The sequence below is a fragment of the Oxyura jamaicensis genome, chromosome 17 (assembly GCF_011077185.1).
Source record: "Oxyura jamaicensis isolate SHBP4307 breed ruddy duck chromosome 17, BPBGC_Ojam_1.0, whole genome shotgun sequence".
Lineage (NCBI taxonomy): Eukaryota > Metazoa > Chordata > Aves > Anseriformes > Anatidae > Oxyura > Oxyura jamaicensis.
The window spans coordinates 8930612-8956726 of NC_048909.1; the positions used below are offsets into that span (position 1 = coordinate 8930612).

Here is a 26115-nt window from a genome sequence, read left to right on the forward strand (position 1 = left end):
CGGGCCCCGCCCCTGGCCGCCGGCCTCCCAAGATGGCGGCGGGCAGCGGCCGCCCGCTGGCGGTGCCGCTGCTGCTGCTGCTGGCGGCGGCCGTGGCGGCGGCGCGGTTGTACCGGGCCGGGGAGGACCCGCTGACCGTGCTGACGGCCGGCACGGTGCGCAGGGCTCTGCTCAACTCCTCGGCAGCCTGGGTGGTGCAGTTCTACAGCTCGTCCTGCGGTCACTGCGTCGCCTTCGCCCCCACCTGGCGGGCGCTGGCCGGGGACGTTAAAGGTGAGGCGCAGCCGCCGCCGTTCCCGTCCTCATCGCCGGCACCGGGAGGGCTCCGTCAGGGCCCGGCATCGTGTGGGGGAACGGGCGTGAGGCTGGCCCGGGGCCTGGCAACGCAGGGGGCTCGGCGGGGCCTGCGCTGGGGCCCAGAGGGGGCGGTGGGGCTGGGGAGGTTTTGGGTAGAAATCCCTGGGGTTGGGGAGTTTGTGAATAAAAAGTAAGTGTTGGGGTACTGGGGAGGCCGTGGGGGAAAAAGAACAAGGGGAGATAAAAAAAAAAATAAATACAGAAATCAAGCTCAGCGAGAGTCAGGTTTCTGGTGTCTGCCTGCTGTTCCTGGCACACGCTGAAGTGTTTCACCTTCTGTGGATCTGATATGAGGAGACAAGCGGGTCCCTGAGCTCTCAGTTAAATTCAATACCTGTGGCGGGGAGAAGACCTGAGATGGAATTTGTGGGAACTGTTGTGCTGAATGCGGGTGTCTAAAAAGGCCTTCAAACTGCTCTGGGCATCACGTTTTACCCAAGGGACGCTATCAGGATGCAGACCGCGGTTCTGAGGCGTTGATGTGGTTTTGCTTTGAGAAGCAGCGAAGTGCTCTGGCTTTTCTGTGGGAGTCTCGGGTGTGAAAAGTGTTAACAACGATTAAAACAAAATGTAGGTGCAGTATTGGGTCTACGTGTTTTTAGACGTAAGGAGATGGAGGCCTACCCAAAAATAGGCCCTGACGAGTTTGTCATGTGCTGGGGGCTGCTGACTGCCGAGCAGAAACTCAGAAAAACAAGAAACACAGAGCACTGGTGGTTTCCAGGCTTTTCAAACACTCATTACTTCCATGGGTTTTTATTTATAAAAGCAGTAGCATTTTTTTCTGCTTTCTTTTCATAAGCTTATGTCACACCTTCACCTTCTAATTTGATTTGCTTTTGGCCAAAATAGTATTAGACTTTGTTCTGAAGAAATGAAAGAACAAGGAGGTGTTGGAACACTGCAGTGGAGGTCATGAAGAGCCTGAGGTGACTGGAGCTTTTCTCAGCATAAAATGGGAACATGTTTTTTACAACAAATACTGCTTACAATTTGTAACGACTTCTTCAAATACTTATTTTCGAACTTCTCTGTAGTCATGATAACTACAAACGATGTTAGGCACCTGTATTACTGTAACCAGGTAAAGGCCAATTTACCGTAGTCTAAGTCTTCATAAAGAAATTCTTTTAAACGGTTCACTTTTATATTTGTGGATGTTGGCTCTACCAGCAAGTGCAAATTGGCGTTGTCAGCAAAGGTTTTCCATCCCAAAACCAGCCTGCTGGATTGCCAGTTTATTTGTCCCAAGTATTCACGTGGTTGCTGGAACTTGTTTATCGTAAACAGAACTAGCGTTGGTTAACGTGGTGTCTTTCAGCTGCCCCTTTCGCGTAGTTTGTGAGTTAAGTCGTTTGGAGTCTCTAGCATAACTTACATCAGAAACTTTATCTTTCACTTACGTTTTTGTTATAAATTTGGAACAAACTTCAGTACGTTTAATCATTTTTCTCAGATTTAACAAAATATTCCACGTGGAACAGGCCATGCTAATTGTTCTCCTCTGCAGAACTCTGAATGCTACAAGAATGCTTGAACTCTGTAGTAATAGCAAACTCCATGGGTATTTTCCTTTGCCCTTCTCTTTACAGCACGCAGCAAATAGAACTGAGGTTATGTTTTATTTCAAAAATGCTAATGCTATTTAAAAATACAGCAGCATAAAGACCCCAAAAATCTATGCTGCAGCGATAGTGTGAACTTACACAGTCTGGGCTGTGTACTCCAGCAACTTCCACATCCCTTAGAAAGGAAAAGCTCCTTTTTAAGCAGAAGCAAATGCTACACAGCTCACAGCCCAGCTGGTGCTCTTTAACCCAAGTGTTTAGCTGGAGATGCGTTCCATTGTTGTACCTCGGCTATTTGCATTCGTTCATAGAGCTGCTATTCATCCTGCCAAGGAGGATCGAGACAGGTGGAAAAAGGAGGAGGAGTGGTGAAAGTTGAATGAGAGAGATACCCAGAAGCCAAAGTTTTGTTTTATTTATTTTGCATTTTGTTTGATAAAATGGACTGTTGTATCCTTTGTGTCCGTGTGAATACATGCCCATCTGCTCTAGAATGCTTGTAGTTGCTCCTGGTGCCTGTTCAGCTGTTGGCATGTTCGGCACAACTGAAATTCCCCCTCAGCTGCCCCATCCTCCTCAAAGACAAATAAAGGTCAAGCTAAATTTCCAAAGCAGCTACGCATACAACTGCCAGTCAGGTCTTGAACTTGATGAAGCTTTCATGCTCCTTGCTATAAAAGCAAGTTTAATTTTTAGTGCTTTTTTGGTTTATGTTTTATTGATCCTGGGGAATTGTGATGTATCTTCAATTCTGCCCAGAGCTGTCTTGATTCAGCTTAGCTTTAAAAAGTAGCTGTACAAGGAGCTTCTTGGAGGGGATCTTCCTTAAAGTGATTGCTGCAGCGGAGCATGGCTCAAAAAGATAAGTTCCTGGCAAAATGAGAAAGAAAAAGCTATGAATGAATTGAAAGCTTTTATTGAAGTTATATAAGCACGTTTATAGAAATACTTGAACTCTTGTGATTATGGTTATTAAACATTTATAAAGGAAACTCAGCGCTCTGGTTAAAACTCAGGTATTTCTGAAGTATCTCTAACGTACTCCTGGAAAATACTAAAAGGTAACGACCTTGGTCAGTAGGCAATGTGGGAGCCTTGTGGGGAGTGCAAATCTAGAGACCTCTGAGGACACGGCAAGTTCAGTAACTAGTGAGTCCTTTGTTAAAATTAACCCTGATACCAAACGCATCAAAACTACGGTTTTGTAATTGACGGCCACGCGAACGAGTAACTGCTGGATTCATCTTATTCAGTTAAATGTATTCTGCATGCTTATCTTCGGAGTTCTGTTGCCTGATTTCCTTGGGAACCAGGCTGATCTGTCAGCTGGGACCTCTGATCACTTCTGCTGAAAATAGAAATATATATTTTTTTTCCAGACTGGGAGTCTGCAATTAGAATCGGTGTGCTGGATTGTGGGGAAGAAGAGAACTACGAGACATGTAAAGAATATGGTATTCACTACTACCCAACTTTTAGGGTAAGTGGCATGATCTGTTGTCCTATGTAAATGATGCATGGTTTACTTATAGTGACTAAAACCATAACAAACTTACTTGTCCAGAGTGTTGCCTGTAACTAGTTCTTTATCTTGGCTTTTTCTGTGATTTTGCAGAGAAAATCACAGGGCTGACAAAAGATGGAATCAAGTTCTTCTTGCTCAGTGCGATAGTTGATGCAGTTATTTGGAGCAGGAATTCAGTTCTCAGTTTAGAATCTGAGAATTTTTAACTTCTGTCTTTTCCAGTCTGTATAATAACATTATTAACCGTAAGCATTAGAAGAATGTGATGGAAGGAAAGGGCTGAATGAACATTATCACGACAGAAGAAGGATCAGTAGGGGTTTTATTGTAGAAGTTGTGGTGTTCTACCCAGATAGAAAAAGCAATGTGGTAGGTTTTTTGGTCTTTAAAGTTTCAGTTATAAATTGTAATATGCTCTTTATTAGACACTGAGTTTTTTTTTGTGTAGTAGTAACAGAAGGCAGTCAAGCTCCACTGTCTATCCAGCCTAGCCACTAAAGTAGAGAAAATGTGAATAATGTTCTGAGTATATACACAGTTTGTAGTACTGATTTGGTAATCAGTCAATTTTTGTTTGGGTTAATGTCTGCAGGAACAGATTGATACACTATTTTGAATTATATGTTACAGTATTTTTCCTCTGAAAGTTTACTTGATTGTTAGATCAGAGTTTTGATATACCAGCTACTCTCATGTGGTTGAGATGCAGGTCTTTGGAACTCACAGGCTAGAAGTAAAGACTGGATAGATAAAAATGTTTTGCAATTAGAGCTATAAAAACTCTCGAAGGCTACATTGTTTCTAAACTGAGCCTTTTTGTCTTAAACAGTGAAGTTATTTTCAAAGCAATAATACCTTTTTTTTTTTCCTCCCCACATAGTACTTCAAAGCATTTACAAAACAGTTTACGACTGGAGAAAATTCCAAAGGTAAGACTATCCTACCGTAAGCAATACCCAAAGCAGTTATCCTATCAGCCAGGAATTTGCCAAAAAATTAGCAAAATCCCTTGTCCTGTCAATTAGTTTAGACACCTAGACACTGAAAAGCTTTTTAAGATGTGATGTTACAATTACTGTATTAAAACAGAATATCAGGCAGAATTTTAGACAGGTGAAAACACGGACCTTTGTTTAAAAACTTACATTTCTTACTTCTTGAAATGTGGTTCACAAGTGGTTAGATTGTTTTTAAAAAAAATTGTTTGGGGAAAAAAAGAAATACACATCTCATGTGCATGAGATCCAATTTGATCAATCATGGCTCTGGTGCATTTTGACCTGTCAGCCGGTTTCCAGGCATCCTGAATCTCATTGGGAGAACCCCTATTCTGATGTTGACTAACTGAAACCAGGCTTATCCTGTGTGTCTGACAAGATCACAGCTTGAGGTGATTTGTCTGAGGACAAAAGTAATGTTGTCTTTTCCAAGGGATTAACATTCAAAAGGCCAGAGGTCAGAAGCGGGACCACCTGCACCATTAACCCTTCATGTAGAATTAGACTGTAGTTGTACCTGTTACGTTTGGCATTTGTGAGAGCTTCTGCATTCTGATTTCTTTCTTTTAAATCATACAAAACATTCTCACACTTCAGTTATTTCCTTATATTGTTCTGTGGCTTTGTAACCTCACCTGGCCCATTTGATAAGTGTGATACCACCTCTGTTTTAAGTCCATGCTGAATATCCTTATTGCAAAAAAAGCTACTGGAGCCTCCCACTGCAACTACTGTGAAAACAAGCATGGATTTAGAATGAAGCATTGTTGCTGATTTTCTCTTACAAGGCAGGCAGATGGCTAGGTTTGGAAAAGTCTTAATATTTTATAAATTTGGGGACGGGTTGTCAGTTTTTAAATACGATCTTATCTCAACATTAAAGTGAAATCCTACAACTAAATCCTCTGTTCTTCAGCCAAATAGTAATGCCTGGTTTTGAGTCAAAATGTAAATCAAAAAAATGCCACACCAAGGCATGAGAATGGTAACAAATCATTACCATGCAGATTTTTATACAGTTTTCTGATGTTTCATCTTTTTGTAACCTGTACTGGGCAGGAGCAGACCGTGAGCTGCAAACAGTTCGCCAGATGATGATTGACTTCTTACAGAACCATTCTCAAGAGTCAAGACCACCTGCTTGCCCATCGTTGGATCCAGTTTTGTAAGTTCTGTGTTTAAAATACAGTTGGTGTATTCTTGCTATGCTAATTTAATGAAACGTAGATGGTCTTATTAAAGATGGAGTAACTTTTTTTATTGTTGTTATTTGTTCTGCTACAAGACAGGTAAAAGGAAATTTCGTGGATAACAGTGAGCTTATGGCATTCTTCCTGTGCTTTTCTTTTCCTTAAAGGTCCAGTGATATTACTGCTCTTTTTGACAAGAACAGCGATCATTATACTGCCGTTGTGGTTGAGAGTAACAACTCCTATGTCGGGCGAGAGGTAATGTATGATTTATGACATAATGAGTACAAATGAATTTTATCGTAACACAGCTGAGTTTTATGGTAGTTAGCCAAGCAAGAAAACTTGTGATTGTAGGACTGTTAACGAATGATGAGGGTCAGGTCATGTGTATTTGGGATATCACAAAGTCAAGTGATTACATAGGGCTGTTGTATTTAATTACACAAAGGAACTTGCTTACAAATGAACACAATGTCATGTTAACTTCTGTTTACGCTCTGGAGGATGATTAATATTTCAAGTTCATTGTTAGCATAATTCTTCTGTTTCAAGAGCTGGAAGATCACAGCAAAAATATTGTCAGATGTTATGGTTTTGTTACTGTTAGAGAACTGTTCGTAATACTTGTTCTGGTCAGCTCTTATGATTTCAACTGTTCATAATAATGTAAAACCTCTGTTTCTCTTTTTTTCCCACATACAGGGTTTAGGAAATTGTTTTCTAAGTTAAGATGATAGCATAAAATTATTTTCACAGCTCTTAGCCACTGATGAGATGAAAGTCTTTTGGTTTTTGCTTTCCTCGCCACCACCACCCCCCCAATAAAATATTTGATTCGGCATCGTTTTGCCATTTAATGAGCCTCCTGTTAGCTTAGACAACTGTTACTTTTCTCCTGCTGCCAAGATCTAGGATAAGTGAAGAAAATGAATTGCACAATTATCTAGGCATAATCTGGGTAGAAACATCCAATGTCTGTGAAATGTTTCTAATTAGATTTGATGCTGAGATGGCTGAGTTGTGTAAGTGGAGGGTGTGCTGCCAAAAATGAGAATCACTTTGAGAAGCAGGCTGCTTCCAGACATTTGTTTTCTGGAAGCTGCTGTGTTGATAGAAGTGGGCATTACCAAAATGAAGGTGCTGACTGTAAAGTTCTCCAGTACTTTGTCAAACTGATTTTAAATCTTACTACCTTCTGTTATAGAAATAGTTTAGTGAAACAGGAAATAATAACTTTGCAATAAGGGAAAAACAAGTGCTTAGGCCTTTTTTTCTTAAATGGCAAATTTTCACTTCTTAAAACTGAGTCATCATGTTCATAGGTGCAACATTGACTGTAGTTGGCAAAGAACTTTGATAGCTGAATCCTGGCAAATCTTTGAGGCATCCTTCTGTTACCACCCTGTTCTGCCTGCTCTGCCATTTGCTGGAATTTACATCTTGTAGAGAAATGTGTGCCTACTCCCAGCTGCTCCAGTGCAAAAGCCCAGTGTCAGGTTTAAAGAGGTGATGAAGAATGTTTTGAGCTAAGATGCTGGACTCTGAACTGGAACTTCTGAGCTATGGGCACTTATCCTATGTGCAGTCTGTGCTGTGGGTTGGTAAACAAAGAGCTGAGGGAACAGCTAGCTGCTGTGACACCATAGTTTACAGAGAATGATTTGGCAGGGCTTGCCGGCAAAATCTTGTGTTACTTTAAGCCCTTGATTATTTTCTGTCATGGACTTTGACATCAGAATGCCCTAAAATTGTGGGACCAAATAAATGTTTCTTCACTACCTGAAAATTTGCCTTTAAACTCTTAGGTATATAACATGAAGCATACCTGTGTGGTATTCTCTGCGCTCTTTTGAGATGTGTGAGGACAATTCATCATTCATTCTCATGTTTTCTTCAGATGTTAGACTCAAAGGGAAAAGATCAGGATAGACCAAGAAAAAAAGGAAGATAATAGTAAATTTCCAGAGTAAGTCTTCTTCAGCTGAAATTGTTAGTGTCCACAGAATGCTCATAGGTGCACTTCCTTGGTGAACAGCTTGATGTTTGCGCTTGACCTATTTACCTGTCTTGTCCTCCATAGTTCTTGAAGGGTGTCTAATTCCTGTTACCTTTCATTGCACAGGTTATCTTAGACTTGATCCAGTATGAAAACATTGTGGTAAAGAGAGCACTGAATGCTGATAAGCCTTTTCTAGAGAAACTTGGTATTACCTCAGTCCCTTCATGCTATCTGATGCATCCAAATGGGTCCCGTGGATTAATTAACATGTAAGTAGTTTCTGTCTCAGAGGAATGTAAGAATTCACTGAAGCTATAAAAGCAGTTGGTATAGCTTCCTTTCATACAGAGAAAGTTATTTCATAACCATTTTTTGCATGTATGTAACGATGCTGTCATGGCTTATATTCAGTACATTATGTGGACTAAAATTTTGTGTTCCACTCCTTTGTGTTTGAAAATCGCCTGATTTGAGCACTCTAGCAATTACTAAATAAGTGTATGCATTGGCCTTGTTACACATTTTGCTTTTCAAATACACAGATACGGGTTCTGTCAGTGGAAGTGAGATTTCATATTATGGTAGGAAAGAGTAATCAAAATGGTGAGGCAGTTAATTATAACCCTTGGGATGCTTGAGTGCAGTAACAAGATTTGCTGACAAAACTTACTTTTAAGTAGACAATTCTGAAGCAGTGTTTCTTACTGGAAATAGAAGCTCTAGCCAAATGTTTGTTATTTGAGTTTGATATGCTGATAGCAATTTGCTGGTAGTTCTTCATAAAGCATTCAGTACTATCTGTACTTTTTAATAAGAGACCTAGTATTGCTTTTGCTTACCGCTGTTGCCTATTTATAGCTTTAACCTATTACTGTGATACACCTGAAAGGAAAACAGTTGAATAAAAGTGGAAAAAAATAATGACACATCAGAGCTCTAAAAACCTGTATGTATAAGTTGTATGTGTGAGCTTGTCTGTATAAGGCAAGCTGCTATTTCGATGAAGCTGATGTTCTTAATTTGTATGGAATTTCAAACTACTAATCCCAGTGTTTTTTTTATTACTGTTCCTAAATTGAACAGTTTTTTTTTTTTCACTTTTTAGCAAAACATAATGCATACCAGAACTGTAAAATGCAAAACAAAGTGAATATGTTATAAACATACTAATCTGCCTTGGCTGTTCTTTTAATGTGAGATGAAAAATAATCTTTACTTTGTTCATTTATATGCAGTGTGAAGCCTCTTCGGTCTTCCTTTTCTTCATATTTAAAGTCACTGCCAGGTGTCAGAAAAAAACTACTTTTGCCACTTGAGCTACCTGTTAAAGAAAACAAAGTGGAAAGCACAGAAATCAAGCAGTGGAAAGAATTTGATAAGTAAGTGATACTGATTTTCAGATCTTGAAATTCAGATCAATGCTTGATTATTAAAATTTGCTTGCAGTTTTTTCTTTCCACATAGGAAACTGCACGGTCATTTATTATAAAATTCTAGGGCGGTTTAAAAATTTCTTTCCATCCCAGGTGTTGCACCTTGAAATGAATAGGTTGGCTGGTCGGTCACTGCTTAATCATCTGCATTCTTCTGCTGAATAAAATAAAAGGTTTTCATGCTTAATACTGAAAGCAATGCTTTCAGCTGTTGCTTCAACTTAATCCATTTCTCCGTGTATTCAGATAACACTGGTCAATTAGTTCAGTTCCAGCAGCGAGGCTACAACTTCTTCTAAATGCAAGTAACTGTTGAGATCACGAGCAGTGTTTCATTGATCAAATTACTGGGTTTTCAGTAGTTGTTTTTAGCAGCAAGCATCTACACTGCTATGGAGACAAAAGTGGTTGTTTTGTTTTGTTTTTCTCCTCTAGAAAGTGTTATTAAATATTTTTAATTGATGTAAAGACACCAAGGACTTACTACCCCCAGCACCTGAACTGTAGAGATCACTGTTCTAAACTGTTGGAAGACATGAGTAAACGGTGACCTTGGGAAAATAAACAGTAAAATAACAAGCAATAGCACATTGCTGTAGAAAACAAATTTTCCCTGTGCATATTAATAACTAAGCAGTGCCCACTAAAGATGCTTGGCAAAAGCAAATATAATAGAAAATGCCAAAGTCAGTGTAAAAGATGGCTATCATACCAAATCTGGGGAGGTTTATCTTCGCACTCCTTCCCTCTCTCTGTTTGAAAGAAGGATACAAAGGCTTTGCAGAGAGATAATCCCTCAGCATCTTTAGATGGAAAAGATACAGGACTGAGTGCTTTGATTTTGTACTTATTTTTCTTTTGTGGACACTATTAGTGTCATCTTCATCATGACCATTATGGGAATATATTATATACAACATTGTTACCGAAACAACTTAGTTGAACTGAGCTGCTATCCTGTGAGACAAGCTCTTGTTGATACAAATCGCTAGTCCAACTGTCTTCCAAATAGGCTTTTTCTGGGGAAACCTCATGCACTCATGTGGATCTGTCTTTATTTAAGAAACTTGATGTCATCAGACTTTTTTTAAAAAAAACTTCAAGTGAGTACATTATTAACTAAGGATAAAAATGTCAAAATAAGTGTAGTGTGTGTTAAGAATGTAGAATATTCTGCATTTTAATGGATACTATTTCATGCATATTATTTCAGAGGTGGGGACAGCCAGTTTCTCCAGTTATTCTCTTAATTCTATTTAGTTTAGAAATAATGGTGCTGTTGAACATAAAAATTACTGTGAATTTATTTGTTCAGTTACATTGATCTGCATCATACTGTCTAAAGATTGTACTCTGAGAGCATTGAAAGATAAGGTGTTTTACTTGTTGCCTTTTATCTGAAGTGCTTTTATTATGAAGATAATAGGTTGTGAGAAAGAACTGCTAATCTTTTATTTACCTTAGTTGTTTTACTTGTATCTGTCACAAGGTGTACATTCTGTCCTAACAGTCAATTTTATTTACATCTCTAAAACTTGTATGCAAAGAATCTACAGCAATAGTACTACATTCAGAATTTCTAGATTCAGTCCTTTCCAATGTTCTTTTTTTTTTTTTCCAGTCTTGTTTACACTTCTCTTAGTGTATAATCTACTTGTGTTAAGCAAGAGTCTCCCTTTTGTAGCATGTCATTTTACTGTTCCTGCCAGATCCTGAAGAGAAACTGTAATTCCCTTACACTAGCTATTTCCTTGCTGACAATTGCAGGGTTGTAATTTCATTACAAGGTAAAACTGGCTGGGAGATGAAAAGTTTAGTCAATTATAACAGAAGTTCTTATGTGATTATGCTTCATTTGCCTATTTTCAGAACAAAGTGACATAAAACTACTCCTTGAAGAGTACAGTGAAGCTCATTGAACTTGACATTTCACCACACTGAGCACCTGAAGTAACTGCTGTATCTTCCTGTATACACTACAGGATATACTACAATCACTGTGGAGTGGCAAATGTTGAGGTTTTAATGACACCTTACTATATATCAATTTTACCTTCATGACTGGTGAGAAAATGAGCGAAAGAAACCTGCCACTTCATAACATTATATATGTGTGTTTCAGATCTAAGCTGTACATGGCTGACCTTGAATCAGGATTGCATTACCTGCTTAGGGTAGAACTTGCTACGCACAAGATGCTTGAGGGAGCTGAGCTAAGGACCTTCAAGGATTTTGTTACCATTGCTGCCAAGGTATGCACTTCTGGTCCTTGATTATTTTAACAAAAAAATGACTAACATGAAATTTATTATGTGATGTAAGCCTCTCAAAATGTCTTTCAGAATATATTTAAATATATACTTCCTCACTAGCTTAAAAATAGTTCTGTGGATTTCATTAAATGTTGTTTTTGAGTTATTGTATACAGTTCTCATATACTTAAAGGGCTGAAATGCATCTTAGTTTCATCTTAGAGGGCTCAAATTTAGATAAAGCTTAGGCAGTGTGCAGCATATTGAATGAATACTATAAACACAGTCTTTATCAGATTTTCAGGATAAATAGCTATTTTAACTCGGTGAGATTAAAAATGTTTCTCACTTAATTTTGGGTTTTGTTAGTGCCTGCTTGACAAATAGTGTTGTCTTTACAGATATTTCTAATGTCAGTCTAAATTTTGAACATAATTGAGGTACGGCATTTCAAAAATTAAGATGCTCACATTATACTTGAATGAAGGGACAATGTAAGTAATATATGTGATGTAACTTACAAAGTGAAATTATTTTTTTCCAACATCAGCCTACTAAAGTAATCAGTGTCACTGAGCAACTAACGCTTTGCTTTATTTTAAATAAAACGAACCAATAGCCATTTAAGGGAATAATAAGGGCTATGTGAACTATCCCCAACTATCTGGATTTATCAGTCAGACAGTTTCTTGCCCCCCTGCAGCCATCAGAGGTCAGAAATCTCTAGCTGGCCTCATTTCTTTAAGAAAGTGTAGTGGTAATCTTTCTATCATATTATCCCTAAAGCATCCTCTCTTCTTCCTGATGGCTCCTGGCCAGCTTATGTCATTTGCTTCCCTGGCTATTAGTGTATAAATAGGGAATGCTGTCTTTTAGTTGCATGCTCATCTCCAGACTGCCATTATACAAGTGAGGGCTTCTGTCCTTTATTTGCATTCTCTTGTGTAAAGCTTTTCTCTTAGTTCTCAGTCGTGATAGCCACTTATTTCTATTAGGACCCTTTAGTTTTGAAATGGTTGGAATGCTAAGTTTGCAGTGTTGGTACCATAATTATATGTATCTTTTGCAGACTAGAGGCTTTGGTTTTCAGAGGTTAACGATGTACCTTGTCGTCTTTTTTTAGTTAAGTATTTAGCAATAAATCAATAAAAACAGCTTTGTGAATCAGAACTTCCAACATTTCTTGTACTGTTCTGTTTAACAGCACTTAAAGTGATTATAAGCTCTAAGTCACAGAGATCTGATCTCCGGTCCCCTACTAAGGAAATTTTCTTTTTTGTAGAATTAGATCCTTCAGCAAGAAGGAACATATCTACCTGAGATACTCTGCAGCTAGTGTCTTTTAGAAAGCAATACATGATATTTTGAGGTTCCTTCAGGAGCAAATGCAATTATAGATGTGGTCAGTAGTACAGAGGTGTGCTCCTTTGCTCATATAGTTGGACAGTAGCTGCAAAGTGACTAACATATGTATAGCATCTTGTCAGAAATTGCTTGATGTATTTAAGGTAGCAAATACAGGGATTTTATTTCCCCATCTCTAGAAATAGTGCTTCCTCTGGAAAGGTACTTAGAAGATGTTATGCGTACACTACTTAATTCTATAGTAATTATAAACATCAATCAAGCATTTCTAATGTAAAATAATGACGTTACCACTGACAATTCCTCACACTTGTATGCCAGACCATGACTTTTTAACTTGTAAGGTAAGGCAGCCACCATTTCCAAATTACTTTTACATATATGAAGAGGAAAGTAAGTTTCTAGATAACTTCCATCTTTTATCTATATTTACAGAAATCTGATTTTTTTTATAAGAATCCATATTTGTGGCTAATATTCTAAAAGCGAGAAAGGATTTCAGCCTTTCTAATTCACTCAGGTTTTACGCTCCTTCTTGAATTATACACTGCTGAATTACCTTAATACAAAAGTTTATGCAATCTGGCAAAAGTTGTTTTGTAGCATTTCTGCTTAAAATTGAGTAACTTCATAGCAATTGACATTTTGTGAATGCAACATGCTAAATTTTGTAAGCAAGTTAATGCAAGATGCCTTTTTACTGGTAAACAGAACAAGCATTTGCACATAACAAACAAAATCTTGTCTGTTAAACTTACTGAATACAAGAAAAAGACATTTAGATAAATAGAAAAATGTCTTGCTGCTAATGAGATTTGTGCTTTAAAATATTGTTTGTTTGTTTTTTTTCCTCAGCTTTTTCCTGGCCGTCAGCCTGTGGTGAAGTTGTTAGAGACCTTGCAAGAGTGGCTGGTGAGCCTTCCATTAGACAAAATCCCTTATGATGCTATTCTAGATCTGGTCAACAACAAAATGCGGGTAAGCTGTTACTAGTTTCCAGCATACAAATGCAGCATTAGTAAAGGATAAGATTCTATATAAATCTAAGACATCACTTACTGATGGTCCCTCAGTCATAATGGAGTTATAAGAAGGTTAAAATGAAAATAAAGTGAAATTATTACCAGAAAAAAAAATCTACATGAAGAAATGGAAATGAGAGAATTGAAACACACAATCCTGTCTCAGTTTTATGAGGAAGCAACCACTAACATACACGTTTACTAATGTCAGTTTCAAATGCAAGATTCCCAGCAAAATTTCCAAGTCAGCCTTGCTTGCTTTGCCTGCTGTCAGCAGGTTTCTCTGGATTGAACGTCAGAGTTAAAAGATGAGAAATTTACCCATTGAAATAGGCATTATTCCCGAGGAGTTTTCAAAGAACTCTTTAATTTCCTGCCGTGGTATAGTCCTTGCCAGGGATCCCATCTCAGTTTGGTGATGCAAAGCGATGTGATAGGGCCATCTTCGTACAGAAGTTAATTTATCTCTTTCTTCCTGTGAAGAGGGATTGCTATCTGAAACTTGGAAACTTAATGTGTGTTCTAGGAAGCAGAGAGATAAGTCATTGAAACTACAAACGCTGCACTAGATTTTATGTATAATAAATAGTGGATTTGTTTTAAGAAGAAATAAAAATGAATTCTACATCTTACCCTGTTAATGTTACTACTGTAAGTCACTTAGATCTTGCCGAGTAATGCAGAATTTTTGTTGTGCCCAGGGATACCGTAACTCTATTTACAATAGTATGTGTGTTTTATTTTCATACTGGGCTTAAAATAAAATCTTTGCAAGGTAAGCTACTTAATGTGCTCTGGCAGACTAATCGGACGTTTCTGATGTGCATCTTGGTAGGTTTAACATCAGTGATTGTACACTGTGTATCGTGTAATATGCTTGCAAGAGGGATGAGTTTAATAATGGTGCATCAGAGTATCTCAGACTTAAGGATGGTTCCAAGGTTTAGAAATGTTGTGTTTCTACCTGCAACAGGATTGCTTGTATGTGTCTGGCTATGTGAGTTTGCCTGTCTCAAGTTCTTTGCAATTTCCAGTGTGTATAATGTGTGTTTGGGTGTTCAGTAGTGAACTAGCTTATGGGTAACCATGTGAAAAAAAAAAATGCAAACATACAAGCATATTTTAGGAACTTTGAAGCTCTTAAAAGTACTTGCTGTGTTCAGTAGTGAAGAGTCATTTCCAAAATTGTTTAAGTTTATTTAGGTACCAAAGCTGCGTATATCTTAAATACACATTATTTTCAGATTTCTGGGATATTTCTCACTAAGAGAATTGAGTGGGTCGGATGTCAGGGCAGCAGACCAGAGCTGAGAGGTTATACCTGCTCCCTTTGGAAGCTGTTTCATACCCTAACTGTTCAAGCTGCGCTGCGACCAAAAGCGTTGATAAATACAGGTAAGCAGCAGTTATGTGAGACACTTGAAGGACAAGACAAATAAGTGTGTAGCAGTTCTGCTATGCAATAGAAAAAGTACAGGAAAAGATTTCTGTAATCCATTCAATTCTCAACTAATATATTTGTGGACAGTGGCTCTTGAAGCTTAGTTTTCAGTTTTATACCAGCAGGGGTCAGAGCATAGCTTTATTGTGGTGGCTTTGAAAGAAAGTGTGTCAATTTGTCCTTGCTTAGAAATGTGGTAAATAAAATATGTTGCCCTAAAAATGTGAGTAAGAAAACAAGAGAGGGGAGTAGTTTAAAAAAAAAAAAAAAAAAAAGAAAGAAAGAGGAATTCTGACCTATTTGAAATGGGAAGAAGATTGTTATCTGAGGTGGCACTATTAATTTGAAAAGAATAAGATGTAACCGTAGAATTTAGTAGCTATAGAAACTGTGTAACCATTAGCCAATCCTTCAGTAATTTTATTTCATAAATACAGAATGTCATGACACATTTGTTTTCAGATGAATTTACATAGTGTCCCCTAATCTGTGCAGTGTGATGTTCTCACTTCTTTGCAAACACTTGGTAAAATCGCTTCTTTTTAGACTTGCATTGTCTTTTTAAAACTGTTAATGTTCTGGTGTTGATTCCTAGGCTTAGCACAAATGAAAATAGAATTATAAATGCTAAAGTATCACTCCCCATATAATTTTATTCTTGGCAAGACAGTGCATTGTTTGATTGTAGTTCCATTTTGTTTTTATTCTTTGATTTAAAGGCTTCTTGATGTCTTCTGCAAGAAATGCTTTATGGAATATTACCTGGCCATACTTACTCAGAAATTTGCAATTTTCTGTTTTTTTGTACATTAAATTAAAATAAATAAATCTAATTCTGGGTACATATATTTGTCCAGCATTACTTGCAATCACAGTGACAAACTCTCAATTCTTAATGTTGAACCTCCTGCAAAATAGGAATTTTAGGATAGCTAATCATCCTGTATACGACTTTTGTTTCTCTGTTTTGTTTGTTCTTGGCACATAGGTTGAATCCCTTTAAGTTAGCGCTGTGCTCTGCCACACGAGTTTTTTTGTGCTGCGTGATGTATCAGCTGTTCAACAGCATCATGCAGAAGTTAAATTTCCCCTTTTTGTTTGAACTGCCCAAACTGTTCTGATTAAATTTATAAATGTTCTTAATATCTAACCATGCAAAATTGCATCTTAAGTTGCTTCCATGACTCAGTTGCGAGCTTTAGTCAGTCTGAAGTTAAAAATACACTGTGGAACCTGAAAACTCTTCGGCACACTTAAGCATCGATTTAAATCGGGACAGATATGTGATGATCACTTCTTACGGCGAAAGAATTGGGTCAGTCTGAGACTGTCGGATTATGTCTTGGGAGGTTTTCCTCTCCTTATTGCTTGTTTAAATCCCATCTACTAAAAAGCATGATGTACTCCCTAATCCTTCCCACCACAGGTAGGGTTTTATGGTTCTTGTCCACTTTAAAGATTAGGGTTACCCTGAATTGCTGTAGTTTGGGAGGAAAGAGAAAAGGAGGATTACACGATGATACATGGCAGATGTTAATAGAAGATTCATCTCTGGGCTGATAAAAGAAAAACAAACAAAATGAGCCATTTTGCAATCGTTTGTTTTCTTTTTAAACCAGATGTATTTTTCTTGATAGTTTCCCCTGCTTGCAGAGCCTAGCTGTGTGAACTTGCTATGGCTTTCCTGTTGTAATATTTTTATTGTTTTGTATTTGATGTGTTTGGATGTTGACCTGTGTAATTTGAACCTGCGATGGGATTGGCATAAACGAATCCAAAGGAACTTTGAATATAATCATTCACATCAGAGGCTGTATAAAATCATTGTAGAAATCACATCCTAGGTGTACGTAATTGTATGAAATGTCTTTTCAGTTAATAGGATCTATTGGTGTGAATAAGAGCGGCTTGTGGATTTTTTTAAAAAAATATATCTGAATTCTTTTTAATCTGTTGCTAAATTAGAAAGCCTTCCCTAGAAAATGAACTTTGAGGGAACATTCAAGAATGTAACACTGCACAGGAGAATAACTAAATTTGTGTATGAATCTCTGTTTTAATAGGTTGTTTGGTAGCTATTTTTAATGTTTTTGTTTTCCTAAATTCATATTCAGTATATGTGATAAAACTCTTTTGCCTGAAATTCATTTCAACTTTATAAAATTATTTTTCAGCCTTTCTTTTAATACTGTATTTTAATCTGCTTTAATCTCATAGCTTTTATTTATACATGCCTATTCAATCACAGATATTGAACGTCTGAGTAGAGGTTGTTTGCTTTTTATGATTTCTTTTTGGTTTTAAAGACTTTTTACCCCGGTGTTTAAGACTGTAAAGTCACTGTTCTAAATAAAGAACAGTGTGTTACGACAACTGCATACATTTCTTACAAAGATAACAGGTAAATGCTCTGATAGTTTTGAATAGGTTTTGCTAAGGATTTTTTTTCCAAGAAATAATGCGTGCATGGAGGACGTATGTGCTGCTAGACTTTGGTATTCGCTGCCGGAACAGGACAGTGAGCTCTGTAACCCTTTACCATGCAATCTGTAAAACTTGTATTGCAAATTACTTTTAGGTGGATGTGTTCAGCTGCAGCAGTCAGTAGTTTGATCAATCCAGGACACTGCATCCCTAAACGTGTTTCCTTTGACAGTTTTTTTTTGAGATAATGCATGAATTTGTAAATACATTTTGACACAATTTATTAGATCAATTAAGCATAAATCAGAAAATCTGAGACAGAAGTGAAGCATTAGGATTTTAGCAAGTGGCAATATTTTTGAGCCACTTGCTGATGTAGGGGCTACCTGCTGTCACAATAAAGGCCCAGGGCAAAGTCCTCAATCTGTGAAGACTTTAGTCAGCTTCTGAATAAAATGTGTTTTTTTTTTTTTTCTTGTCATCATTAGTGTAAGAGTGTGGATGTTATGGAAAGAATAATGTGTTTGTATTTATTATTAGGAGGAATTCCTGAGTTGCACTTGAAAGTTTAATTGTTGCTAAATAGCTATTAGGTGTGCGCTCAGTGCCAGCCAGAAGAGCTGTGCCATTAATAACTGTAATGAGATTCTGGTACTCTGTAATACCTTGGGTTATGGCAGAACAGATGGATATCACAGGTATCGTGTGGAATATTTTTCAGAGAGTTTTTGACTCTTGGCATCTTGGTAGCAAACTGACCGTAACTTCAGCACCTAAGCATGAATGTAATGGTGAATGCATAACGTGTTCATTTAATTATTGCGCAAAATACTAAAGTAAGTCTCTGCTTCAAGAAGAATTACATGTAATATAGATAGCATGGACTTTGCATATTTTAACAATTTCAAAATTTACTTACGTGCTTCTGAGATATTTTTTTTTGCTGTCTGATGCTCATTTGTCCGAGTAAGTTTCCCCTTCAGCTTGTAAATACTTTTCTGTAGGAGACATGTCACTAAAAGGAATATTTGCCCTTTTAACTGTTGTATTCAACGTGGTGTTCAGGGCAACTTTAAGCACAACTGAATGGACTAAATACATAGCAACATACTGGTATAAGTAGTTACTCCACATTTTAATAACACTGTCACTCTTAGCATTTTTGAGCCTCTGCATGTTGGAAATAATTCTCTTGTAGTTGTCTGATATCCCAGTCTTTCAAAACATACTGTTGTGAAAGATACCGTTTGAGATCACTTTAACCTCTATATTAGAAACCAAATTATTTGGTAGTGAATGAATAGATGTCTCACCTTGACTACTCAGGAATTATATTAAAAAATGTATTTGGTTGGGTAGGGGCATTTCTTCTAGGAAATGTGTGAAGCTTTTGATCGCTTTTACATCAAAGCTTTTTACATCGAAGGTGTAAATATGCATGGAATGAGAAGGTAGCAATGTTTCCTTTCCTTTTCCTACGGTTCACTTTTAGGTACGTTACGCGTAGCATATGGAAGCTATGTTTGTCCAGATGGTGCTCAATGCATGTCATCTGTCTTTCTAGGTCTTGAAGACAATCCCCAAATAGTACTTCAGATCATGCGGAGATACATTCATCACTTCTTCGGATGCAAGGCTTGTGCTCAGCATTTTGAGGAAATGGCTAAAGAATCCATGGATTCTGTTAAAACCTTAGACAAGGCTGTTCTCTGGCTCTGGGAGAAACACAACGTAGTGAATAACAGACTTGCAGGTACGGAGACCTTGCTTAGGAAAACCCACCCAAGGTAGCTGTGTCTGAAAGACAAGGCTATGTCATTTTATACAATGCAGTTTATGTTGGAACAAATAGGTATCGAATTATGCTCTGTAACATGAGTTTAAAACAATGGTAACTGTTATTTCAGCTTAACGTTCCTTTATTAAATTCTGACTTGAGAAGACAAACTCCACGTTTATACTTGTGTACAAGGCTACCAACCTTAAGGATGTTTGTGTACAGAGAGAAATAGTGTCCTGGTCAGCTGTAGCTCCGAAGACCCACGTGGTACCTTTAGAGTGATACAGAAGTACATACACTGGAGATACACTCCAGTAGTGCAGTTCATCTCTCATGATATATAATGAAAAATCTTCATCATTTGCAAAGATGCTGTTTCTTCTGAAATTTCACCTGTTGCTTGGTGAGATTTCTTTCTGAAGTACAAATCAAAAGTCTTTTAGAAAGGAGCAACAAAGTTCGGTTACTGCTCAGTGGATAGAAATAATTAAATTTCTTTCCGTTACAGTTTAAACAGGTATTAAAACTTTTCTTAATTTCTTCATTTTGTTCTGGAAAGATTCTGTATAGAAAATGGTGATAACTGAGGAGGAGGATTTCTCAGGATAAAGGAGCCTAAGCTATTGGTAGATCAACAACTGAATAAAATAAAATTACTGTGTGAAGAATACCTGTTTCCCCCCCCTCAATTGCTATGTTTTTAACTAGACTAAAAATACAGTTAAAATACTGGGTTGTATTTAATCCTTTCTGTTATGAGGATATCAAATAACTAAAGCACTAAAGAAAATTGGTTTCTCTTTGCACTTAATCCCTGTCTGCTGTTATGGATCTGTGTACTGTAGCATTAGTTACAATTTAAATATGCTATATTGTGTTTATATTGTGGTTAAGCAGAATTCCCACGATTTATGAAGTATTAAATACTGTTGTGTGTATAAGCAGCGTGTCCCCTTTCTCCAAGGAGAAAGAAGAACACAATGAGGTATTAAAATCATCCCCCTGGTTTGTTACAGTTGCCAGGCTGAACACAGAAGAAAGTAGTCTTGCTGACTTGAAGTTGCTAAGTGGTGGAACAATGAACTTATTTTAAACATTAAGTTATTGGAAAACTTGCATGGGTATTGATTTAAATAATGCAACAGCTGGCCGAAATACCCTTTTAGTAAGAAGTATAAAAATACTGGAATAAATAATAACGTCAAATTATGCATTTTAAGTTCGCTAAAATTTCTCTTTGGGACAGTGACTTATTTTAATCCCTAAAAGCTGCATCTGTATTTCTGGTAATATATGTAGCTTCCGATGAGAAATAATGGTTGGTCAACGAAAATGCCTTGGCACCACCTTTAAGTGTGGGCCATAAGACTGTTGTATATGGTCCTGCCCTAATGAATTATTTCCTGTTGCTTTAAAGTGTACAAAATTTATGGCACTCTTTTTGGCAGGGGAACATGAAATACAGTAAGTTTTCTGTTTGTAATCATACCACAAGTTGTTTTGTTTTTTTGCTTTCTCTACTGAAACAAATTGATTAGTGAGTGATTTTTATTACACACTTGCTCTTTGCTTGTAAATATCAAGGAGACCATTTTTTTTAATTATTCTTTGGATCCTTAAACAATATTTTGGTCAAAATCCTGGAGAACTTTGCAGCCTTTAAAAAGATAAAAAATAAATAAGAATCTGTATTTATTTTGCAGATATTTTTAAGCATTAGTATACTGATAACAAATAAATTAACTTTTTTACGCCGTAGAGATTTTTGTTTTAAAAGTATTTAAAGTATTTTGGATTTGTTGGAGCAAAGTATAAAACAAAAGCACTAGCTGCAGTGTTTAGCTCTTTGCCATCAGGGCAGAATGGTGGCCGGAGCTATGAGCAACCGAAACGTTAAAATTGGATCTCGTTCAAGGTAGTGTTGTGTTTAAATGCTAAAAAGCAAACTGAAAAATACACCTTAAATATAAGAATGGTTTTTAAAGTACTGGAAATAGTTTGTTTAGTAATGAAATAAGCTATGAAAAAGAAAGCTTAGGATGGAATAGTTCACACGCAATATAGAAACACGAAAATAACTGCAAGTCCCTGGCCTTGAAATGGCTTACTGCAAACCAAGCTTCAAGATTAAAGAGTATTGAGAGCAAAAGAGCAGTTTGTTTTGAACCATAACTCAAATTAACCCCTGAAAGGCCCAGATGGTGGTGTTTTCATGCTGTCTAAAAACATAGCACTTGTGGGATCCTGTTGCATTAGAATTTGAATGCTGCAGCTTTTACTGAGAGAAAAGGAAAATAAATGGTTGTGTTTGTAAAGGAAAGAGGAAGCATCCATAAGGAAACTCATGAATTTCCTAATTTGTTCATGATTGGTTTTAGTTTAATACAAATGTTATTGTGCTAGCTTTTTTTTTTTTTTTACCAACTTCACTGTTTGTAAGTGAAACATATTTTTTCTGTCTTCCAGTGGTTTGCTTTTCCTAGTTCATTCACTTCTGATTTTTTTTCCCTCCTGTCAATTAGGTGATTTGACTGAAGACCCAAAATTTCCCAAAGTTCAGTGGCCAACTCCAGACCTTTGTCCTGCATGTCATGAAGAAATTAAAGGATTACACAGCTGGAATGAGGACCAGGTTCTACAGTTCATGAAGGATCATTATAACAGTGAAAATATTCTATATAAATACAGTGAAAGCCAGACTGACTCCAGTGAAACTGGACTGGGAGATACAAGGGAGGTAAAAGACAAAAATCTACTGAAGAAACCAAGTGGAAACAGAGAAAATAAAATCCTGGACCAAGAAAACATACGAGATTCAGAATCTAAGGTGTTAGATAAACTAATAGGGAATCACGGACCTGTAAAAGACAGAGGTAAAAGTGCAGTTGAATCAGTTAACCGTGAAGAGAGCAGGCAGTCTGTATCTTTCTTAGGGATTGGGTTTTCCAACATAGACATGAGTCTGTGTGTCGTACTGTATGTAGCGTCATCCTTATTTTTAATGATCATGTACTTTTTTTTCCGAATGAGATCTAAACGGTGGAAAGTGAAGCATTATCGTTCATCTGTATAGACGTTTAAATTGGAAACAACATGTTCATTGTACATGGCTGTTCAGTACTAGATACAGCTTTAATATTTATGATCAGGGATTTTATATACAGTATTCTTTGTTTTAAAACCCTTTCTTCCCAAGTCATTTCACAAGTGTTCTAGCTTAATATTTGGAGCTTGCTGTAAGAACCCTCTTTGACTCTGAGACGCATGGTGCTGTCATAAAGTACCCAGTGAGGAAAGCATTGCATTTCGCAGTTCAGATTTTCCGTGACTTACCACCTACATCCTTTACTCATTTGCAGAGTAAACATTACATTATGCAATCAACTGTGCCTGGTTTTGGAAAGAAATTGGATATTGTTTTGTGTACGTTAACTCATTTTTTTTTTTTAATTTATCCAGAGCTGATTTCACCTACCAGAGTACTGAACAGTTACTATTACTTTGACTTCTTCATTTGGAGAAGCAAGAATTGGTTTTGTTTTGTTTTGTTTTTCCAGGAAACAAGAGTTCTATTTTGATTAAATCAATTCTAAACCTTGTGACTTTTCCAATATTATTTAAAGTGGAAGGCATTACATCTTCAAGTAGATCTTTCATTCTCTCGTGTTCCAGCCAAGGGTAGCTGCTGCTAGGATGAGAGGTTTGGGGCAGCATGCATCTCTCTAAGCAGCCTGATTGTGATTGCTGATGCTGTCATCCATTCTAAGGGAGTTCAGGTGTAAGTAACAACAAACTCAGACCCAGTGCTTTCCTTGCTCCTCTACTTGATGTGTTAACAGAGCATTGTACAACTCACCTCACTCATCTGTGAACCAGAGAAGTAGCTGAGTAAATGCTGTGTTATCCAGGTGCCAGTTCTGATGGACTCCAGTAAAGGGAAACGCTGTTTTTACTGAAGGAAAGTGAGGCTCCCTTTGCATCAGTAAGCCAGAGTTAATTTGCAGATCTGGGAATAGTACGTTTCTTAGGATGCCTGAGTAGTGCCGATACCTTACAGTAATTTTTCTTCCTGTGAGTCAGCACAAATCCTTCGTTTGGTAGTGCCAGCCCTGAGATCAGGGGGAATGCCACCTGCCAGCTGCAAAGCTGTCTGTACTGTACTCAGAGCAGCCGGTCTCTGTTCTGGTGCTGGAGTGCTCTGCCGTTAGGGTCAAGGAAGGATTTAACTATGGTCAAGTCCAGGAGCTGCTCCATTCTGGGATGCGGCAGCAATTGGGAATATGGCAGTTGCTTTTACAGACCTGTCTGTCTGCGATCCTAGCTGAGAGCAATTACAAGACAGCATGAAAACAGTTATAAAATTACCATTCAGAATAGGAGTTCCTTTCTGCTCCTAGCTGTGGAGGATAATTCACGTCCTGGATAGTGAAGTTTATAATCCTATCCAATGTAATTGAGCATGTTCTAGTTATCCATTACCTAATCTTTAGTTAATCCTAATAGGTTTTGGCCTCAATGTTTTCTTGTGGCAGTGAGTTCTACCGATTAATTGTTATATAAAAAGGCTTTTCCTTTCAATTCTACTTTTCCAACTTTTAATTTAATTGAATGTTTGCTAGCTCTTCTGTTACGTGAGAAGGGGTAGATAGGCCCTGGCCAATTCATTCTTGTATCTACGCTGCTAGTGTGTCGTCGTCTTAGTTCCATCATAAGCCCCAGCACAGAAAGTTTAAAGCTCAGCCACAAAATATAGTCTAAAAATTAGCACAAAAAATCAATAAGTATTTTTTTTCATAACCAAATCTTGTTTATTCACAAAACTGAGCATTTCTGACCAGAGTTTCTGCAGCTTCCACTTGGAATCACAAAACTGAGCCAAAGCTGATTGCCCCTTTTCCCTTTAAGTGTCAAAATAACGTACAAATGTACATAAAGTTGTGCAACCCTGTGTCGTTATTGTAAACATGGCAGAAGAAAAACCTCCCATGGGGACAGTAGCTCCCTGCTGGAAGCTGTCTTCTGCATATCCTCTCGTGCAGACCTCTGAAATTCTGACACGGCGACGTCAAGTCTGGGCTTCTTAAGGATCCTCACTGTTTTAAGAGTTCTGATGCAACGAGGCAGTGTGGGTTTCTACTTTCTTTATAGATTCGTAAGGGTCACTGTAATTATAGCACCTGGGCTTGAGTACTAAAACAACTTGTAAGTAACTGGAAAGTTACCCAAGGGCGGCAGATTGTCCAGCCTGCTTGATCTGTGCTTCGTGCTGGCATCTAGTGAGAGGTCTCCGGAGGACCTGAGGGGAGAGCCCAGACTTGCCAAATTTACGCTTGAAAAATAGTTAACTTCTAAGTGGCCTAATTTGGGGAAGTCTTGGTATCAGCCAGCAATTGAAGAAGTTCAGTTAAAAAAAAAAAAAAAGCAAACAGCAAAAGGCAGTACAGCACGTGTTGGGTCTAGGAAATATTCCCAGTTTCTATAGGACTGTGAGTTTCCTACTGTATCATTGCACATTTTGAAGTAGAAAAGCAGAAATTACAGCTGCTGTTCAAAATGTACTGAATATATTAACCTGAGTTTGTTAGCTTTGACTCCTTAATTGTATTTTCATCTACATAGGAAAACAAAAAACTTTTGAAGGTTTGTAGGGGTAATTTTGCCATTAAAACAGCAGCAAATGCATTGTCAGAATAAGTTCTGGGGTTGTTGTTTTTTTTTGCTACATACCAATAACTATCATGGTACTGTGGCCCTGCTGGAAACATGACAAAATGAACAGCTTCGCAGATTGCCAGTGACGTTTTTTTCTTTCTGAAGAGTGTAAAAGCATGAAATTAAGATGTTGATTGTGCCGGTGCTGTAACTCAGTGTTGCCATTTAACTGGCTCAGGCTTTCACTTTAATTGCTAGTAGTGACCTCAGCTGGAAAGGTGTTCTCCACTTTGGGCTTGGTTGTGTAAATCTTGGTTTACTTGTTCTTATTTGGTATCTTTATAATGAATTTTTTTGTCCTTTTATGTACTTTGGCTGTAAAGATGCGTTATGTCTGCTGGGGAATGTGTGATGCTGCCCTATCGGTGTCACAAGGAAGTGTTGCCTTTTCAAAGACGCTTCACGCCACCTTCTCCTTAGTCCTGGGACTTCTGTTTCTGCATTGTATCGTGTAAGAAGTTTCTGCAGTGCTAGTAATGCTTCCAGTAAGGATTTCTGGCCCTTCGTAATTCACAGAGCCTTCTAACGAGGAAATATTAAAGCTGCATAGAAAATAAAAGGAATACTGTGCAACGTGGCTGGTGAGAGAAAGAAAAGGTGCAAGTGCTAAAGAAACCTGGCTAAATTATTCCCAAGAACTCTTATTTTTTGTTTTCCCGTGCTGTATCCGTCCTGCTGTTCTCACTCAGAACTGGGTGGGAACTGCCGGCTCAACAGAAGGCCCAAAGTGTGTTCTCTAGGCGTGTGCGTTGCATATGGGATGTTGACAATAGTGACTATAACAGTTCGGTAATTTAAATGTTTTATTTATTTTAATTCAGTAACTTGATGCTTTCATGTCTGTTCTTTTGAGGGGGTTGTTTTTGTTTTTTAAACTCTCTCTAGGAAGGAAAAGTGAACATTTTGTACTAAACTGTCAACTAATGTGCTTGTTAAAAATAAATTGCAAACGTTTGGGCAAAGTGCTGCGTTTTGGGGTCTTATCTATATTTTCAAGTTCTTTTTAGCTAAACTACATTGCAAGGATAGCTCACACACACACACCC

At 37.7% G+C, this 26115-nt stretch overlaps 1 protein-coding gene across 1 annotated transcript; it reads left to right on the forward strand.

Moving 5' to 3' along the window:
- The first annotated feature begins 2 nt into the window (after nucleotides 1–2).
- On the forward strand, nucleotides 3–26031 carry QSOX2 (quiescin sulfhydryl oxidase 2). The gene is made up of 12 exons (XM_035341783.1): nucleotides 3–273; nucleotides 3305–3405; nucleotides 4331–4379; nucleotides 5508–5613; nucleotides 5806–5896; nucleotides 7764–7909; nucleotides 8876–9019; nucleotides 11196–11325; nucleotides 13546–13668; nucleotides 14957–15107; nucleotides 19142–19330; nucleotides 21880–26031. Exons 1-12 carry the CDS (start codon nucleotides 33–35, stop codon nucleotides 22428–22430), a joined length of 2022 nt encoding a protein of 673 aa, XP_035197674.1. The 5' UTR covers nucleotides 3–32; the 3' UTR covers nucleotides 22431–26031.
- Nucleotides 26032–26115: the final 84 nt, after the last annotated feature.

Coding starts and splice junctions, on each gene's coding strand:
- QSOX2 (XM_035341783.1), top strand. CDS start 33: ATGGCGGCGGGCAGCGGCCGCCCGCTGGCGGTGCCGCTGCTGCTGCTG. Junction 274..3,304: donor GCTGGCCGGGGACGTTAAAG/GTGAGGCGCAGC, acceptor TTTTTTTTCCAG/ACTGGGAGTCTGCAATTAGA. Junction 3,406..4,330: donor ACTACTACCCAACTTTTAGG/GTAAGTGGCATG, acceptor CTCCCCACATAG/TACTTCAAAGCATTTACAAA.